The 21,704-nt window shown below is 43.4% G+C and overlaps 1 protein-coding gene across 1 annotated transcript in view; it reads right to left on the bottom strand.

The window, feature by feature from the left end:
* The window catches only part of PRKN (parkin RBR E3 ubiquitin protein ligase), a 1,416,888-nt gene that overhangs the window by 18,117 nt on the left and 1,377,067 nt on the right, over positions 1-21,704 (bottom strand). Inside the window, exon 10 of the mRNA XM_029058315.2 lies at positions 4,022-4,105. Coding sequence (XP_028914148.1) covers positions 4,022-4,105 — 84 coding nt within the window. The remainder of the gene's footprint in view (positions 1-4,021; positions 4,106-21,704) is intronic.

Below are 21,704 nucleotides of genomic sequence, written 5' to 3'. Positions count from 1 at the left end.
CCACAGAAACTGCCCTCTCCAAGGTCACCAATGACCTCCTTCTTGCCAAATACAATGGCCTCTAGTCCATCCTAATACTCCTTGACTGCTCAGCTGCCTTCAACACCGTCGACCACCGCCTTCTCCTGGAAACATTCACTTCTGACCAATCTTGGCCAGTGATTTCCAACTCTTCCCAGACTATTCATTCATTTCATTCATTCAACTGTATTTATTGAGCACTTATTGTGTGCAGAACATGTACTAAGCACTTGGGAGAGTACAGTACAACATGGCTTGGTGGTTAGACCATGGACCCAGGAGTCAGATGGTTGTGGGTTCCAATCCCAGCTCTGCCACTTGTCTGCTGTGTGTCCTTGGGCAAGCCTCTTGACTTCCCTGTGCCTCAGTTTCTTCATCTGTAAAATGGGGATTAAGACTGTGAACCTTACATGGGACAGGGACCATGTCCAACTCAATTTGCTTCAATCCACCCCAGCAAGTAGCATAGTGTTTGGAAGTGCTTAGTGCAGTACATGGAAGCATACATATATGGAAGCAACACGGCATAATGCCTAGAGCACGGGCCCGGGAGTCATAAAGTCATGGGTTCTAATCCCACTCTACCACCTGTCTGCTGTGTGACCTTGTGCAAGTCACGTCACTACTCTGGGCCTCCTCAGTTTCCTCATCTGTCAAATGAGGATTAAGACTGTGAGCCCTATGTGGGACAGGGGCAGTGTCCCAAGTGTTGTGGGGTTGGGAGGAGGGATGAATAAAGGAAGCAAGTCAGGGCAATGCAGAAGCGACTGGGGGAAGGGGAAAGGGGTTTTAATCAGGGAAGGCCTCTTGGAGGAGATGTGCCTTCAATAAGGCTTTGAAGTAATGGGAGAATAATTGTCTGTCAGATTTGGGTAGGGAGGGCATTCCAGGCCAGAGTTAGGATAAAGGCGACTGTGCAGAGATAAATGAAGTTGAGGTAGAGAGAGAAGGTTAACCTTAAAAGTGCTGGGTTCTAACAGGAGACATTTGGAGTGAGAAGCTGAAATTGACTAGTAACCATGCTCAAAGGTAACATTCTCCTGCTCAAAGTTTCATTCCACCCCCATGACAGAAAGTTCCAGCCGCCCCTTATTCTGGCCCTGAGAGTAATTTCCCAGGGCCCTGGCTTGACCATCTGTGAATTTGGGATTGGGTAGGCTTCTTATTTGTGATGAGAGTGGTTGAATGCATGTGTGACTCAAAACTCACAGTTGGGCTTATTAGAAAGCAACAAGAGGGAATACCCAGAGGAAAGTAGAGAACAGGGTGGGGAAGGGAGGGAGGGAAGAAGTGGCATACAAACAAACAGCCAAGAGAAGAGAGAGTAATTGGAATTATAGTCTTATTAGCTGGTGTCGGATTGATCTGTCACTGAATTCCCCAACTCCTTGCAGTTTTAACATCAAGCTTTTTCAATGTTTGTTACACTGTTTCAAGCCAATTTTTGGCCAAAGCCAGCATTCGATTTTCCCGAACTAAAAGCCGAAAAGCCGTGAAAGGTGTAATGGGCCTCCAGGGACTTGGGACTTGGTAGCAACAAAGGTCTGAAAAACACCAGCCTTAGAGTATGGCAGAGCCCTGTCTAATGTCCAAAAGGGAAGCCTTGCAAATGAACTGAAAATTTAAAATGGAGGTGGGTACAGATGGTGTTTTGCTTTAGTTGGGAAGCTGAAAAACCATCAGAGCAAGTAGGTGGAGGATGACATTATGGGAAGCAGCATGCCTGAGTGGGTAGAGCATGGGCCTGGGAGTCAGAGGGACTTTGCTTTTAATCCTGGCTCTACTACATGTCTGCTGTGTGACCTTGGGCAAGTCTTTTCACTTCTCTGGGCCTCAGTTCCCTCAAATGGGGATGGATTAAGAGCGTGAGCCCCATGTGGGACAAGGATTACCTTGTCCAATCTGATTACCTTGTATCTACCCCAGCGCTTAGAACTGGGCTTGGCACATAGTCAGTGCTTAACAAGTAGCCTAATTATGATTATTTTGTCTTTAAGAGAGGGAATTGACTATTTCTTGCTAAACTTGTCATCTTCTTAAAACCTCAATCCCAATCTGAGGGTTGGCTTGTTGAGATTTGGATGCTGAGGAAAAATACATCATGATGAATGTAGGGGAAGGTAGAGAAAGAGAAAGAGAGAGGGAGAGATACATGTGTGTGCCTGCAAGCAGAGGGAAGATGTGTATCTGTTTCTGCCTTTAAACTGTGCCTTTCTAAGTCTATGATTCTCTCTGGGTCTCTCTTTCTGTGTTCCTCATTCTCTGACTGTACACAATTTATTTATTTACATTAATGCCTGCCTCTCCCTTCAGAATATAAGCTCTTAGGAGGCAGGGAAACATCTACCAATTCTGTTATAGAGTATTCTCATAAGCGCGTAGTACAGTGCTCTGCACTTCAGTTAGGGCTCAATAAATGTGATTGATTCATAAATTGATTGATTGAATAGTTTTATACAAAGGGCCACAGAATGAAGTATATACTGGAGAGGGGAGATAGAAGGCTGGGAGGTCAGCAAGGAGGCTGATACTGTAATCAAGGCGGGACAGGAAAAGCGCTAGGATTAATGTGATAGTAGTTTAGCAATGTCGTGAAGATTGAACCCACAGGATTTAGTGGCAGATTGAATATATGGATTGAATGAGAGAGATGAGTCAAGGATAAAACCAAGATTATGGGCTGGTGAGACAGAAAGGATGGTGGTGCTGTCTACAGTGATGGGAAACTCAGGGGGAGGACAGGGTTTGGGTGAGAAGATAAGGAGTTGTGTTTTGGACACATTAAATTTGAGGTGATGGCAGGACCTCCAAGTAGGGATGTCTTGAAGGAAGGAAGAAATGCGAGGCTTCAGAAGGGAGAGAGACTTTGGAATCATCCCCTTAGAGGTGATAAGTGATGATCACTGCTAACGATATCACCTTTAAATATGCTAGTTAAAATATGAATATTTGTCGTAAAGCAAAGGTAGTCCAATTTCTATGTCTTCCGGAGTCAGAATGAAATGAGCAAAAGTAGAACAGGTGGTCTTGTTTGGGAAAATGATCACTTAGTCCCAAATCTCAGGATTGCCTGCCTGCCAAGTTGGGTGAAAACAGATTGAAAGGCCAAGCTTCACTATAAAGCCCCATGGCTCAGCAGAAGGTTCATGGATTTAGGAATCAGAGAACCTGGGTGCCAGTTGTCTGCTGGGTGACCTTAGGCAAGTCACTTAATTTACCGGGGCCTCAGTTCCCTCATTTGCAAAACTGGGAGTTAATGCCTATTCTCCCTCTTACCTGTTCTCCCTTTTACTCAGACTATGAGCCCCATGGGGGACTTGATTATCTTGTGTCTACCTCAGAGCTTAGTATTGTGTTTTTTTTAATTTGTAATGGTATTTCTTATGTGCTTACTATGTGCCAAGCACTGTTCTAAGCGTGAGGTATATACAAAGAAATCAGGTTGGACACAGTGCATGTCCCACATGAAGATCACAGTCATAATCCCCATTTTACAGATGAGGTAATTGACACACCAAGAAGTTAAATGATTTGTTCATGGTAACACAGCAGATAAGCGACAGATTCCAGATTAGAACCCAGGCCCTCTGATTCCCAGACCAACTTTCAGGCCCAAGCACATAGTAAGTGCTTAAAAATACCAATAATAAACATTATACTAATAATCTCTATGCAAATATTCATTCAATCAATTCAAAGAACTCATCTGAAAGGTCATTTTTCTGTTCATTCACCTCAGGACTCTCTTCCCTACAGGCTTCTTCTCCACCTTCTCTGGAACTAAATGACATAGGTGTTCCAGCTCAAGGCAGTTGAGCTGGCCCTGATGACTGGATATCAATCCACCCATCAATGGTATATACTGGGCACTCACTGTTTGCAGAGAACTGTACTAAGCAGTTGGGAGGACACAAAATAACAGAGTTGGTAGATACATTCCTTGCCTTCAATGAGTTTACAGTCTAGAGGGAAAGAAACTAGAAAGAAACGGATTTAGTACCTGAGCCTCTGCTCCTGATGCTTCAAAGACAGGGTTACATTCACCTTCATGGTACTCTTCTCTACAATCACGGCAGAATTCAAACTGAAAAAAAAAACACACAAAAACAAACATCCATCCATCAGAAGTCAAGTTTAGTCATAGATGACTTGAGTCAATCAACCAATGGTATTTGTTCAGTGCTTACTGTGTGCAGAGTACTGTGCTAGAAAAGTGGAAAGAGTACAGCCCTGGTAGCCAGAAGACCTGAGTTCCAATCCCAGTTCCGCCAATAATTTGCTGTATGACCTTGGGCAATTCACTTCTTTGTATCTCAATTCCCTCATCAGCAAAATAGGGATTCAATACCTGTTCTCCCTCCTGCTGGGACTGTTAGCATGTGGGATCTGATTATCTTGTATCTACCCCAGTGCTTAATATAGCACTTGACACACAGTAAGCTTTTAAATACCACAGTAATCATTATTACTACTTTTTTGGGGATTACAATAAATCAGAAACAAGTTTAGTCATAGATGACTAGAGTCAATACATCAATGGTGTTTGTTTAGTGCTTTGTCTGCACAGTTTGAGCCAGTGATAATCATTCCACAGCTGATCTCTTTCCGCTGCCTTCCACAGCCATGAGCCCGCTCTCTTTGTGAGATAGCGAGAGACTCTTCACATTGTATTAGCTGGTTGGTGAGATGTAAAACCATTGCATGGTGAAAGAACCCCTACAGGTGGATGAGTTTGTCAAAATAAGTAGGCCTTCCCTGACACATCTCCATTTGGTTCCCTTCTGCAAAGACCTCAAAATGACTCTATCACCACTGCAAATGTTAATACTAATTGAACCTCTTTTCCTCTATTTGCTAGAAGAAGGGAGAATGGTTAACAGATGCATAAACTTGTTCAATGTTGCCAAAGCATATTCCTCCTTTCAAAATAATGCACACCTGTCATGACTTTTCTTGGAGGATCGATATCTACTCCAACCTTAGCCAACTGAAATGTAGGAAGTCACACATTTCAGATTACAGTTTTCATTTCATACTGTGGACATTGAGCATATTCAGGCATGGAAAAATCTAGCGGCTCCCCACACGCACACACATGGTACATCAGCAAGTCATTCAATGGTGTTAATTCAGAGTTTACTGGGTGCAGGCCATGAACTAAGAACTTGAGAGACAAAGTTACAACAAAGTTAATAGTCACTTTACCTCCCTGCAAGGAGCTTACAGTCTAGACAGAAGTGAATATAAATAAAAAATTGATCATATATAATTTAAAGTTATGTAAATGATAGGGGCATCATTCCTCTTCCTTCAGGAGGCTGCTTCTCCCACCCGGTATATGCACTTGCCCCATGGCACTGAGCAATGATATAACCTCACTGGGCTACCTGAAAAAGGTGGGGAAGAGGATGGGTGGGAGAACCAAAGTCTTTCCCTAATTTCTAGGCCCCTGGCCCATCAGGTGTGTGCAGAAAGATTTATCAGTCGGCTCTGGCACGTAGCTAGGAAAACCTGGCTGATTTTCCACATTGCCATTGATAAGATTTCCACTGAAACAGCTGGTCTGATGATTTCTGTAAATCTTTCTAATAACAACAGTAATAATAATAATAATTGTGGTATTTTTTAAGGGCATACTTTGTGCCAAGAACTGCAGTAAGTGCATGAAGAAACATCATAGCTTAGTGGAGAGCATGGGATTGGGAGCCAGAGGACCTGGGTTATAATCCCACCTCCACCACGCATCAGCTGTGTGACCTTGGGCAAGTAACAACTTCTCTGGGCCTCACTTGTCTTATCTGTAAAATGGGGATGAAGACTGTGAGCCCTTTGTGGGATATGGATTGTGTCCCACCTGATTATCTACCCCAGCACTTATTGACAGTGTTAGACACAGATTAGGCGCTGAGCAAATATCATAAAGACAAAAAAATGCTCCGGAGTAGATACAAGATAATCAGTTCCTGTCCTACATAGGGGTCAGAGTGTAGTTAGACATTTCAAAGTAGATTTAACAAACGAAGAAACCAAGGCACAGAGAAGTTGACTGTCTTGTCCAAGGTCACACTACATGCAAGTGGTGGAGGTGAGTTTAGAACCCAAGTCTTCTCTCAGGCCCAGTTTCTTTCTACTAGGATACTCTGTGTCTCAATTCCCAGGATTTCACTTCCATCTCCATCAGTGGTGAAAATTACAGTAGGAAAGTTCCAGGTTTTGCAGGGTAGTTGCAACCAGCTTCTGATTACCCACAAGATCTCACCAGATCGAGGCTTTCCTTCCCTCTGACTACGGTGAACGTCAAGGAATTTGTGGTCCAAACAGTGTTTCTGAAGAGGGTCTTTCTTCCCTCCGAGACCTGTGACCCTGCCTTCTCTCTGCTCAGCTGGGGACCCAAGCACCTTTCCTATTCGACTATCCATTGCCTTGTATTATCTTTAGAAAGAGCATGGCATAATAGAAAGAGCATGGGCCTGGGAATCAGAAGGCCTGGGTTCTAATATCACTCTGCTACTTGTCTACTGTGTGATCCTGGACAAGACACTTAGTTTATCTGTGCCTCAGTTTTCTCATCTGTAAAATGGGGATTAAATACTTGTCCTCCCTCCTAGATTGTGAGCCCCCTATGGGACAGGGACAGTGACCAATCTGGTTAACGTGTATCTACCCTAGTGCTTAAAACAGTGATTGTACACAGTAAGCACTTAACAATGATCATAATACTGATGAATAACTACTCTGCACCACTTTGTTCATTAATCAAGGTGACTGAGAAAACTCAAGAAAATGAGTATGATCTGGAAACTATTGCTAGAGTCCACTGAAGCTCTTTCCTTTCTGAGGCCAAAATTGGGGCTGCTTTGCTGGATGACACCAAAATTGGGTTGAGCATGCCCTGTTTGATATGGTTTTAGGAAGATCTAGGATTAAAAATTCTCACCATGATTCAGTTGAGAGTTCAGTGAAAGCCCGATAACTGTGGCTGAGCCAGGCTTCCAATCAAGAAAATGATCAAAATCCAGAATTAATTAGTAACAAGAATGGGGAAAATAAAACAAAACAGAAAATACTACAGTCAAGATATTTTTAACATCTACTGAGGTTTAGGGTCACGAGAGTCAAGTTGTGGATGTGATTAGCAGAAGTCAGGTGCCATGTTCTAGACTGGGGAAAAAGGCAGAATCTAGGATATGGTCTAAGGCAAGAGAAGCTGTGTGGCCTAGTGGATAGATGTGGGCCTGGAAGTCAGAAGGACCTGGGCTTTAATTCTGGATCCACCACTTGTCTGTTGTGTGTGACCTTGGGCAAGTCACTTCAGTTCTGTGTGCCTCAGAAACCTCATCTGTAAAGTGAGGATTAAGACTGTGATTCCCATGTGGGACATGGACTGTGTCCAACCTGATTAACTTGCATTTACCATAGCACTTACTACTATGACTAGCAAATAGTAACTGCTTAACAAATAGCATAAAAAAACCCAATTAAGAGAATGACCAAGTTAATATTCGCAAGCTTCCTTAGTACCTCAGAGGTAGAGCTCAAGAAGAGAGAAATAAATATATTGCATAATGATCTCTTCAGGCTCAACTTCAGAGAGGAGGTAGGTTGTATCTCACAGCTAACTGGAAGTTCCCAACAGTCTGATTTTGTATTGTTCTGCCCTCTAGAGATCTCACCTTGGCTACTGACAGAGAATTTGGCCTCTACCCAGAATGTTCCAAACAATTCTGTTTGGTGTGGATACCTCTTCTGCCTGGCCTAGGGCTTTACTGTCTAACAAGTACATTTGATATACGATTTGATAAATTCACAAATGAGGGGTCCATAATGGGTCACCAACTCTATTGTACTATACTCTCCTAAGTGCTTAGTGCAGCATTCTGCCCACAGCACATCCTACAGCAAATCCATACAATTGATGATTCATTGATTGATTGAGGGGAAAATAAAGTCAAAGAAGTCAGTCATTGCATAGTTCTTCCAAGATATTCTGCCACATCTTGGAGAGAAAAGAAACAGCAGTTAGGCTGCTCTAGGAATCGAGGTGATTAGGGCTTCTTTTTTTCTTTTTTTTTTGGCATTTTTTAAGTGCTTACTATGTACCCGGCACTGTACTAAGTGCTGGGGTGGATACAAGCTAATCAGCTAATCAGATTGGACACAATCCATGTTGCTCATGGGGCTCACAGTCTTAATCTCCATTTTACAAAGGAAGGAACTGAAGCCCAGAGGCGTTAAGTGACTTGTCCAAGGTCCCAGAGCAAACAAGTGGCAGAGCTGGGATTAGAACTCAGGTCCTCTGTCTCCTAGCTCTGTACACTAGCATCATTTCCCTCTGCTCCTCCACCTCTCCCTTCCCATCCCCACAGCACTGTACTCGTCCGCTCAACTGTATATATTTCCATTACCCTATTTATTTTGTTAATGAATTGTACATTGCCTTGATTCTATTTAGTTGCCAATGTTTTTACGAGATGTTCTTCCCCTTGACTCTATTTATTGCCATTGTTCTTGTCTGTCCGTCTCCCCCGATTAGACTGTAAGCCCATCAAACGGCAGGGACTGTCTCTATCTGTTGCCGACTTGTTCATTCCAAGCGCTTAGTACAGTGCTCTGCACATAGTAAGCGCTCAATAAATGCTATTGAATGAATGAATGAATCATTTTATTCCAACATATTAATGTCTTTTATTCATATTACTGTCTGTCTTCCCCTCTAGACTGTATCCTTGTTATGGGCAGGGACTGTATCTGCTAATTTTGTTATATTGTACTCTCCCAAGTGCTGAGAACAGTGTTCTGCACATAGTAAGTACTCAATAAATATATTTGATTGACTACTTTAAAAGTGGAGAAAACAAAAGAGATGTGAACTATGGATGAAAAAGAATAGACATGATTCAATGGCAGATTAGGTGTGGGGAAATAAGACAAAGGAGATGGCTAGAGAGGGAAATTGTTGACAGTAATGGGAAAGACTGAAAGAGGAAAGAGGAGGCATTTTGAAGCCCTTCAGCAGGTATTGTGAATATTACCTTGCTATTGTGTTTCTAAACCTCGTAATCCCCTTTTATGCACTAAAGTATTCAAGCTACTTCATCCTAGGTGAGGCAGAGTATAACTCTCCAGTGGTGAAAAACAGAAAATCAGATTTTCATAGAAATCAATATAGCATTGTGCTTTTGATAAAGGAGAATACTGTCTAAAGATGAGCTATAAAGAAGCTTGTATCTATGTTAGACCTTAGTAGAGTGCCTGACACATAGTGAGCACTTAACCAATACTACAATTATAATCATTATCATTATTATCATTAAGGGTAAAATAACCCAAGAGGAGAAATTAGAAGAGTATTCTGAGATGATAATCTTCTACCACATCCGTTCAACACACGCTTTTTTGATTTTAGGATTGCGACTCAGGAGGTTTCTACTTCAAAAATCACCCACAGTGGCACGAATCTTAATAAGAGAGGATGGTCTCATTTTTCTTTAGGGCTTGGGTTTAGAGTTTGCATTCCCCATTTTTGCTAGAGATAAACCAATGCCAAGAGCCTATTTAACACGTCATTTTCTAGAACTAAGCAGGAGAGCCTTGGCTGAATTTTCATTTCCTGCCTGCATGATATCTTCAGCATTTAGGTGTATTCATTCCCTAAAGCTTTTAATGTTAGGGAGAAATTGCCAGTTCTGATTGCGATGGCAATTTGGACTCAAATTGTAAGAACTCTACTCTTCAACTCCAACTCTCTCCTGGATCCCCTCCGACTGGGCTTCCACCCCCTCCACTCCACCAAAACTGCCCTCTCAGAGGTCACTAATGACCTCCTTGTCACCAATGGCCTCCTTCCTGCCAAATCCAATGGTTCCTATTCTAATCCTCCTCAAATTCTCAGCTGCCTTTGACACTGTCGACCATCCCCTCTTCCTCAACACACTACCCAATGTTGACTTCACAGACTCTGTCCTCTCCTGGTTCTCCTCATCTCTCTGGCTGTTCATTCTCGGTCTCTTCTGTAGGCTCCTCCTCCCCCTCCCATCCCCTAACTTTAGGGGTTCCTCAAAGGTAGGTTCTTGGTCTCCTCCTGTTCTCCATCTGTAATCACTCCCTTGGTGAACTCATTCGCTCCCACGGCTTCAACTATCATCTCTATGTAGATGACACCCAAATCTACATCTCCTCCCCTGTTCTCTCTCCCTCCCTCCAGGATGGTATCTCCTCCTGCCTTCAGGACATCTCCACCTGGATGTCTGCCCGCCACCGCCATCTCAACTCATGTCCAAGACTGAACTCCTTATCTCCCCTCCCAAACCCTGTCCCTCCCCAACTTTCCCATCACTGTGGATGGCAATATCATCCTTCCCATATCACAAGCCCGCAACCTTGGTGTCATCCTTGACTCTTCTCTCTCATTCACCCCACACATCCAATTCATCATCAAAACCTGCCGGTCTCACCTTCACAACATGGCCAAGATCTGCCCTTTCTTTTCCACCCAAACTGCTACCTTGTTGGTACAATCTCTCATCATATCCCGACCGGACTACTGTATCAGCCTCCTTTCTGATCTCCCATCCTCCTGTCTCTCCTCGCTTCAGTCTATACTTCACTCCACTGCCTGCATTGTCTTTCTGCCGAAATACTCTGGGCATGTCACTCCCCTCCTCAAATATCTCCAGTGGTTGTCTATCAACCTTCGCTTAAAGCAAAAACTCCTCACTCTTGGCTTCAGAGCTCTCCATCACCTTGCACCCTCCTACCTCACCTCTCTTCTCTCCATCTACAGCCCACCCCGCACACTCCGGTCCTCTGCCACTAACCTCCTCACTATGCCTCATTCCCGCCTGTCCTGCAGTCAGCCCCTGGCCCACATCCTACCACTGACCTGGAATGCCCTCCCTCCTTACATCCTCCGAACTAACTCTCTTCCCCTCTTCAAAGCTCTACTGAGAGCTCACCTCCTCCAGGAGGGCTTCCCAGACTGAGCCTTCCCTTTCCCTCTGCTCCTCCTTTCCCCCCCATTACCCCTACTCCCTACCTCTACTCTACCCGTTCCCCTACCCACAGCACTTGTATATATTTGTACATATTTATTACTCTCTTCATTTTATTAATGATATGCATTTATGTATGGTTCTATTTATCTATTTTGATGGTAGTGATGACTGACTACTTGTTTTATGTTGTTGTTTTTCTCCCCCTTCTAGACTGTGAGCCCATTGTTGGGTAAGGATTGTCTCTATCTGTTGCCGAATTGTTGTTTCCAAGCACTTAGTACAGTGCTCTGCACCCAGTAAGCACTCAATAAATATGAATGAATGAATGAATGAATGAATGAATCAACCCTCCAGTGGATATGCCATTTTCGTTTAACGGCCTGTTTTGACAGCATGTCTTGCATTTGGCAAACGTGTGCAGTTTGGAAATGTAGAAGAAGAGCAACTTTAAGGGGAAGCACCCAAGTGGGTTATTAAAAGGCTAATGTCAGTATGAAATATTCCTTCCTTCATTCATTCAATCATACTCATTGAGCACTTACTGGGTGCAGACCACTGTACTAAGCACTTGGGAGAGTACAATATACCACTAATATTCTACAAGAAAAGGAATGGTAAGGTGGGCCAATTTGAAATAACATTGCTTACATGTGGAAATAGATGCTGTCTGTCCAGCCATCAGAAAGAAGGTCCTATGGAGCCCTAGAGATTTCATGAATGAATCAATCAATAGTATTCGTTATCACTAAATCAATCAGCGGTATTTGTTGAGAACTTATTTGACCACTTAAGACTGAAGATCTAAAGCTCCCTGGTTTGAACCCTGTTTTGGCAGGTTGCTGCTGAGAAGCAAGCATTGCCTAGTGGATAGAGCATGGTTCTGGTAGTCAGAAGGTCCTGGGTTCTATTCCTTGTTCCAAATTTGTCTGTTGTGTGACCGGGGGCAAGTCACTTCACTTCTCTGTGCCTCAGTTACCTAATCTGTAAAATGAGGATTAAAATGGTGAGCCCCATGTGGGACAGGGACTGTGTTGAACTTGATTAACTTGTGTCTATCCCAGCACGTAGAACAATGCTTGACACACAGTAAGCACTTAGCAAATGCCATCATTATTGTTATCATTACTATTACTATTATTGTGTGCTTAGCACTGTTCTAAGTGCCTAGGAGAGTACGGTACAATAGAATTGGCAGACACGTTCCCTGCCCATAAAGAGCTTATAGTCTAGAAATTGGGTGAGAAACGGACATTAATATGAACAAATAAGTAATTAAAAAAATACTTTAAAAAAATGTACATAAGTGCTGTGGGATTGGAGGTGGGTGAATAACAAATACCCAAAAGTCACAGATCCAAGTGCAGAGATGATGTGAACCATGGAAAAGAGGGCTTAATCAGGGAAGGCCTTGTGGAGAAGATGAAACCTTTGTTGAGTGTTTACTCTGTGCAGAGAACTATATTAAGCACTTGGGAGAATACAAGACAAAAGTGGTAAACAAGTTCCTTGCCCAAAATGACTACAGACTGAGGGAAGAAAATCAAAGTGGAGAAGATGCTTTCCCGAGCCTCCTCAGCAGGTCCTAAACTAGCTAGATGGTTATGACCTTGCTGTGGGCAAGGAATGTGTTTATTTTGTACTCTTTGAAGCAATTAGTAGAGTGCTCTGCACACTGTAAGCATTCAATAATTATGACTGAATGAATGAGTGAATGAATGCCCCAGTTGGGACTCTGCAGGTATTGGAAGAGGAATCTGGGAGATCAACATTCAGGCTTTATTTTTTTTTTTATGGTATTTGGTATGTGCTTATTGTGCTGGGGTAGAGGGGGCTCATTCCATTCCATGTGGGACTCACCGTCTTAATCCCCATTTTACATATGAGGGAACTGAGCCACAGAGAAGTTAGGAGACTTGCCCAAGATCACACCAAAGGCAAGTGGTGGAGTCAGGATTAGAATCCAGGTCCTCTGACTCCCAGGCTGATGCTCCTTCTACTAGACTATGCTGCTTTTCCACTCCCAAGTTGAGTAGCAAGTCAAACTGTCCTATTCGTGATGCTGAATGTGAGTTTAGAAATATCGTCATCCTTCTTTGAAGCTCTATGGAATCTCAAGAGTGGTAAAATGTGGATAGCTCACAAAATAAAATGTATTTCTTCCAGATTCTAAACTGAAATACCAATATCTAAATCCTCCAGCTGCCAGAATGGGACACTCCAGTCTGTCACTACACCTCCTTTTTCAAAATCACCAAGTTGTATTGATTTCTAAGAAAACCAGATTTTTTGTTCACCTTTGTGGGGTTTATATTCTTTCTCTCATAGGATGAAGGTGCTTGAAAAGGGGATTGCGAAGCTTAGAAGCAGAGTAGCAGGGTCACATATACATGTGTTCATAGAAATGCACACAGAGAATGTTCATACTTTTGTGTGGATCTAACCCCTTTCACATACGCCCTTAGTGATTTCAAGAGAGGTGTCTGGTTGGCTGTTAGCATTATCAGTAATCTCTTTTGAATAGGGATGATTTTACTTCCTTAATAGGCTACTTATGTTTTTATTAAAGATGAATAAACCTGTTCTGAGACCATCAAAATTTGCTTCAACCTGGGTCAATATCTATATGGAGGGATAGTAGTTCAATTTGCTGTTTTTGAGGGGGGCGAATCATCTTAATTTTTACACCTGAAATAATAATGATAACTGTGGCATTTGTTAAGTATTTATTATATGCCAAAGACTCTGCTAAATTCTGGGACAAATAAAAATAATCAAATTGGACACAGTCCCTGTCATTCATTCAGTCATATTTATTGAGTGCTTACTGTGTGCAGGGTGCTGTACTAAGCACTTGACCCACACAGTGCCTACAGCCTAGCTACTGAATAGTTACTGAATTTCCATTTTACAAAGGAGATTACTGAGATACAGAGGAGTTAAGTGACTTGCCCACGGTCACAAGGCAAGCAAGGGAAGGAGCTGGGATTAGAACCCAATCTTCTGACTCCCATTTCTGTGCCCTACCGTATCATATCTACCACCGTTTTAATATTGTACTTTTCCAGGAACTTAGTACAGCATAATGCTGACAATAATACTATATTTCAAGCATTTACTCTGTGCCAAGCACCATACCAAGGGCTAAGATAGATACAAGGCACTCAGATCAGACACAGTCCCTTTCCCATATGGGGCTCACAACCTAAGAGGGAGGAAGAACAGGTATTGAATCCTATTTTACAGCTGAGTCACATGAAACACAGAGAAATTAAGTGACTTGTCCAAGGTCACACAGCAGGCAAGAGGGAGAGTTGAAATTATTTTGGTCGTCTGACTCTCTGATCTGTGCTCTTTCCACTAGACCACACTTCTTTCCAAGCTCTTCCCACTGTAGGCATTCAATAAATACCATTGATAGATTAGACCTCACTGCTCTGTTCCAGTCCAAATCAGACTTGAGAATAAAAGTGAAATCTCCATTTAAAAAGGGCCATTCCGACTGTCTTTTCTCACTGTCGAATCACTTGTCTATAGGATAGCGTGTATTGTATGCCACTTACTTTGGCTCATCCAAAATGTCTCTCTCTACTAGATTCAACACAAAATGAAGAAGGAAGAAGCTGAATTTTCAACTTTGGAAATAATAAAATTGAATCAATAAATTGCTTCTGGTGAGAAGCTCAAAACACAATTCCCACAGTCAGTGTAAGTGATGGAACAGACTCAGAAATGGCCTGTGAAAGGAGAATTTTCACCCCTAAAAGTGAGTGGTCATTGAAAGGAAAGCTGAAGTCTTTGAAATGTGTTTCCCCACCCATCACTGAATCAATGGAATTTACTGAGTATTCACTAGCACTTAGTACAGTGCCTGGCACATAGTAAGCCCTTAACAAATACCATAATTATTATTATTATTACTATTCATTCATTCATTCAATAGTATTTATTGAGCGCTTACTATGTGCAGAGCACTGTACTAAGCGCTTGGGATGAACAAGTCGGCAACAGATAGAGACAGTCCCTGCCGTTTGACGGGCTTACAGTCTAATCGGGGGAGACGGACAGACAAGAACAATGGCACTAAACAGCGTCGAGGGGAAGAACATCTCGTAAAAACAATGGCAAATAAATAGAATCAAGGCGATGTACAATTCATTAACAAAATAAATAGGGTAACGAAAATATATACAGTTGAGCGGACGGGTACAGTGCTGTGGGGATGGGAAGGGAGAGATGGAGGAGCAGAGGGAAAAGGGGAAAATGAGGCTTTAGCTGCGGAGAGGTAAAGGGGGGATGGCAGAGGGAGTAGAGGGGGAAGAGGAGCTCAGTCTGGGAACGCCTCTAGGAGGAGGTGATTTTTAAGTAAGGTTCTGAAGAGGGAAAGAGAATCGGTTTGGCGGAGGTGAGGAGGGAGGGCGTTCCAGGACCGCGGGAGGACGTGGCCCAGGGGTCGACGGCGGGATAGGCGAGACGGCGAGGAGGTGGGCGGCAGAGGAGCGGAGCGTGCGGGGTGGGCGGTAGAAAGAGAGAAGGGAGGAGAGGTAGGAAGGGGCAAGGTGATGGAGAGCCTTGAAGCCTAGAGTGAGGAGTTTTTGTTTGGAGCGGAGGTCGATAGGCAACCACTGGAGTTGTTTAAGAAGGGGAGTGACATGCCCAGATCGTTTCTGCAGGAAGATGAGCTGGGCAGCGGAGTGAAGAATAGACCGGAGCGGGGCGAGAGAGGAGGAAGGGAGGTCAGAGAGAAGGCTGACACAGTAGTCTAGCCGGGATATAACGAGAGCCCATAATAGTAAGGTAGCCGTTTGGGTGGAGAGGAAAGGGCGGATCTTGGCGATATTGTAGAGGTGAAACCGGCAGGTCTTGGTAACGGATAGGATGTGTGGGGTGAACGAGAGGGACGAGTCAAGGATGACACCGAGATTGCGGGCCTGCGGGACGGGAAGGATGGTCGTGCCATCCACGGTGATGGAGAAGTCTGGGAGTGGACCGGGCTTGGGAGGGAAGATGAGGAGCTCAGTCTTGCTCATGTTGAGTTTTAGGTGGCGGGCCGACATCCAGGTGGAGACGTCCCGGAGGCAGGAGGCGATGCGAGCCTGAAGGGAGGGGGAGAGGACAGGGGCGGAGATGTAGATCTGCGTGTCATCTGCGTAGAGATGGTAGTCAAGGCCGTGAGAGCGGATGAGTTTACCGAGGGAGTGAGTGTAAATGGAGAACAGAAGAGGGCCAAGAACTGACCCTTGAGGAACTCCAACAGTTAAAGGATGGGAGGGGGAGGAGGCTCCAGCGTAGGAGACCGAGAATGATCGGCCAGAGAGGTAAGAGGAGAACCAGGAGAGGACAGAGTCCGTGAAGCCAAGGTGAGATAAGGTATGGAGGAGGAGGGGATGGTCGACAGTGTCAAAGGCAGCAGAGAGGTCAAGGAGGATCAGAATGGAGTAGGAGCCATTGGATTTGGCAAGAAGGAGGTCATGGGTGACCTTAGAGAGAGCTATGTGCAGAGCCCTGCATAAGCTCCTGGGAGAGTACAAAAAACAGAGTTAGCAACTCGTTCCTTGTCCAGAATGACTTTACGGTCTAGAGGGCCAGATAAGAACCCTGGGAATGGGTTTCCTTATATGCTTGTAATCCTCCCTCTCCCTCTGTTTGATTTAGGGGATCCTAGTTGTGCTGGGTTTAAGGGGGATCTGAGCTGAGCAGCAGTACTTTTGGGATACACCAGTCACAGTCCAAAAGAACACTTGCTTCTGACCCCTCAAGGGGGCATGGTTTGGATAGATTCATGGAGAAGATGGGGCTCAATTATTTCAACCATTGGTTAATAATAATGTTGGTATTTGTTAAGCGCTTACTATGTGCCGAGCACTGTTCTAAGTGTTGGGGTAGACACAGGGGAATCAGGTTGCCCCACGTGGGGCTCACAGTCTTAATCCCCATTTTACAGATGAGGTAACTCAGGCACCGAGAAGTTACATGACTTGCCCAAAATCACACAGCTGACAAGTGGCCGAGCGGGGATTCGAACCCATGAACTCTGACTCCAAAGCCCGTGCTCTTTCCACTGAGCCACGCTGCTTTTCTAATAAACCTCACACATCCAGGAGGAGAGGACAGCCTCTGAATCTTGAGGGTAGTTGGTTTGAAAAAATACTTCTTCCAGCAGCAAGTAAAACATGGGACTTGTTGCCATCAAAACTGAGCAGGCAGAAAAGAGCAAGCAGTTTTAGAGGGGTTGGAATAAATTAATTTACTAGTGGTCAGTATTGAGTTACCATTAAGAAAGCTAGGAATTCAGAGGGAAAAACATTAAGGATTCTTAGGTGGATTATCCACGAAACAGCATGGCTTAACGGAAAGAGCACGTGCTTGCGAGTCAGAGGTCATGGGTTCTAATCCTGCCTCCACCAACTGCCTGCTGTGTCACCTTGGGCAAGTTCATTCATTCATTCAATCTTATTTATTGAGTGCTTACTATGTGCAGAGCACCGTACAATTCGGCAACAGAGATAATCCCTGCCCAACAATGGGCTCACAGTCTAAATGGGGGAGACAGACATCAAAACAAAACAGAACAAAACAAAGCAAGTCATTTTACATCTCTGTGCCTCAGTTCCCTCATCTGTAAAATGGGGATTAAGGCTGTGAGCCCCACGTGGGACAACCTGATTATATTGTATACACACCAGTGCTTGGCACATAGTAAGCTTTTAACAAATACCATCATAATTAATATTATTGTTATTATTTTTATGGGAAGCCAAAATATGCCTCCATCCAACATCCTTTGGTGCCACTGTTGGAGACGGAACATGCCGGGTCTTCGTGAACTATCAATCTGATCTTATACGTTCTTAAAATTTGTTAAGCACTTACTATGTGTCAAGCATTGTTCTAATTGCTGGGGTAGATACAACGTATTCAGGGGGCTCACAGTTTAAATCTGAGGAAGGAATATTTGGGATTTAATCCCCATTTTCCAGATGAGGAAACTGAGACACAGAGAAATTAAGTGACTTGCCCAAGGTCACACAGCAGACAAATGTCAGAGCTGGGCTAAGAACCCAGGTCCTCTAACTCCCAAGCCTGTGCTCATTCTACTAGGCCACAATGCTTCACAAACCCTTTGCAGAACACTGTACTTAGTGCTTGGGAGAGTACATTATAACAGAGTTGGTAGATATGTTCTCTGCCCACATGGAGTTTAAAGGAGCTTCTCAGATTTATGTTATTTAACTGCACTCAGATTGGCACCCTTTATTCATTCTACCTTCAGTCCCACAGCACTTGTGTACATATCCATAATTAATTTATATTAACATCTGTCTCCCTTTCAGTACTGTAAGCTCCTTTTGGGCAGGGAACATGTCTACCAATTCTACCATGTCTACCATTATACTGCACTCTCCCAAGCCCTTAGTACAATGCTGTGCACAAAGTAAGTGCTCAATGAATACAAATGATTGATCTAATTTTTTAGTGATTTTTGGGAAAGGTTTAACTATTTCTTTAAAAAATATTTTACCCCAGAAGATGGCAGTAGTGCTATTGAGTTCAATCTTAGTCCCTTAAAAATACCAAATCACATGGCTAGAGCCCAAATACAGACTTGGTGAACTGCTGACATATGCAAAACTGGATTTTACAAGATGATTTCCCTAGAACCAAACATTATTCTAAAGCAATGAAACTCTTTTGAAGTGAAGAAGAGTAAGGAGTGTTTTTTTTCCCCCACAAGTACAAAACACCATTCCTTGGGCTTTTTCGATGAATGTGCAACACATTGCTTTCAAACATAAAACAAATCCTTTTAAGTGCAACCTCCATTCTAGTTAGATAGTAAAATCAAGTCCCCTGTATATGTGACGATGGAAAGAAGAAAGCGATTGAATCTCTGCACTTTTCTAAATTCTCTTATGCTTAGGGTAAGGGTCAATCTCTCCCAAAATGTGGGGTTTTCAACATCATCCTTCTAGCCTTGCTACTTCTAAAATAATCTTTTTGTGATCCTGGCCTCTCAGATCACATTTCTATCATGATTTTATCTAATTTCTGAAGGCCTTGATTCAGGACAAGGAATAATTTAGCTACTCTACCAACATGATCATTGCTGTTTGTTGCTTATTTCTTAACTTCAAATATAAGCAGCAGCAACGGCCTAGTGAATAAAGCACTGGCCTGGGAGTCAGAAGGACATGAGTTTTAATCCCATCTCCACTACTTGTCTGTTGTGTGACCTTGGGCACCTTACTTCAGTGCTCTGTGATTCAGTTATCTCTTCTGTAAAATGGGGATTAAGATGATGAGTCCCATGTGGGACACAGAATGTCTACAGGGGAACAAAGCCTCTCACAGTAACTGCCCACCAGGCTAAGAATGCGAGTCTAGATGGACCACTGGTTTGAAACTATCTGGCATTTCCTGCGTTCTTTTGTAATGCAAATTGACTGAGACAGCAACTTTGATAAATGGCTTCCCCAAGAAGGAGGCTATATCAGTAGCAGGGGATTTCTTGTCCAACCTGATGAGTGTGTATCCTTCCCAGCGCTTAGCACAGTGCCTGGCACAGAGTAAGCACTTGATGAATGCCATGAAAAAAGACAAACAATTGATATATTTGGGAAGCAGCATTGCACAGTGGAAAGATCACTGGCCTGGGACTCAGAGGTCCTGGGTTCTCCTTCTAACTCAGTCACTTGACTGCTGTGTGAAACCCTGGGGAAGTCACTCATCTGTTCTGTGACTCAGTTACCTCATCTGTAAAATGGGCATTAAATCTTCCTCCCTCTGACTTAGACACTAAGCCCCATGACAGTCGGTCAGTCAACTGTATTTATTGAGCACTTGCAGTGGGCAGAGCAATGTACTAAGCACTTGGGAAAGTACAATATAACAATGGAACAGACATATTCCCAGTGGTATAAGGACTATGTCTAATCTGATTACCTTGTATCTATCCGAGATCTTAATACAGTGCCAGGCACATAGTAAGCACTTAACAACAAATACCATAAAAAAATCAAAGAGCCTCAACTCAATTGATAGCTTTTCATCAATTATTCTAATGGCAAACCATTTTAAAGAAAAAAGAGCTACTCAAGAAACCATCTGTGAAACAAATTCATATTTATTGAGTGCTTACTGTGTGCAGAGCACTGTAGTAAGTGCTTGCCATCACTTGGGGCTATATCCACACTCCACCTGGTACATTTGTCAAAGACGAGTGTTTTTGGAGTCTCAATCTGTCTTTAACCAGCTTGTTTTCACTGTCCACAAAAGGGGAAAAAAAAGCAGCAGTAGGTAGCAGAAATCTCCTTCCACTGATAGAGCCCCCTTCCTGGGGAAGCCTTTTATCAGAGATGCTCCCTCAAGTCAATTTGCATTACAAAAGAACGCAGGAAATGCCAGATAGTTTCAAACCAATGGTCCATCTAGCCTGGTGGGCAGTGATTGTGAGAGACTTTGTTCCCCTGAGGCAAAGTCTTTGTGAAAATTGAGATACCTAGAGGCATACCCCCAAACCTTCTCACTATACCTCAATCTCTTCTATCTCCCCCCACCTCTAGCCCACGGCGTCTCTGGCCCTCCCTCCTCATGTCTGATACATAATTACACTCCCCCTTCAAAGTCTTACTGAGAGCACATCTCCTCCAAGAGGTCTTCCCTGACTAAGCCCTCCTTTCCTCTTCTCCCACTCCCTTCTGCAACGTCCTGACTTGCTACTTTCATTCATCCCTCCTTCCGGGTCCCACAGCACTTATGTACCTATCTGACATTTATTTATATTAATGTCGGTCCCCTCCTCTAGAGTGTAAGCTTGCTGTGGGCAGTAAATGTGTCTGTTTATTGTTATATTGTACTCTCCCAAACGCTTAGTACAGTACTTTACACAGTTATGGCTCAATAAATACAACTGAATAAATGAATTAATTAATGAACTCTCCAGAGGCAATGTGATTTGTTTCTAGTAATACTTACACCTCTTTACACAGAGATGTAGCATAACCTAGTGGAAAGCACATGGACCCGGGGAGTCAGAGGACCCGGGTTCTAATCTCAGTTCTACCAATTGCTTGCTGTGTGACCTTGAGCAAGTCACTTAACTCATCTGGACCTCCGTTTTGTCAACTGGAAAATGGCGAGTAAACCCTATTCTCTCCTAATTAGAGCATGAGTCTCATGTGGGACAGGGACTTTATCCAACCTAATAAACCTGCATTTACTCCATCGCTTAGAAGAGTGCTTGAGACATAGTAAGTCCTTAACAAATACCATACCATGACTTTTAACCCAAAGGAACAAATACCTAATACCTTGAGATGGCTCTGCATTCCCCTTCTGTTTGCTGGAAACATCAATTTGCAGTTGTTCATTCATCATTTAGTTTTGGCACGGAAACCCTACCAACATACAAAAATATGACAATTGCCCTAACTATAGAGGAAGTTTCCCTGATAGTCAGAGCCAGGAAAAGTGGAAGAACTCCTGAACCTAAACTCTCTAGACTGTAAGATTGCTGTGGAAAGGGGATGTGTCCACTAACTCTGCTATACTTTACTCTCCCGAGTGCTTAGTCAGTGCCCTGCACCAAGTAAGTGCTTAATAAAATATGATTGATTGATGGCACATCCACACTGAGATCCACTTCTAGACTATAAGCTCGTTGTGGGCAAGGAACAAGTCTACAACTAACTC

This window comes from Ornithorhynchus anatinus, chromosome 2 (genome assembly GCF_004115215.2).
Source record: "Ornithorhynchus anatinus isolate Pmale09 chromosome 2, mOrnAna1.pri.v4, whole genome shotgun sequence".
Lineage (NCBI taxonomy): Eukaryota > Metazoa > Chordata > Mammalia > Monotremata > Ornithorhynchidae > Ornithorhynchus > Ornithorhynchus anatinus.
Note: the sequence above shows the minus strand (reverse complement) of the source record. Positions and strands in the feature narration are given on the sequence as shown.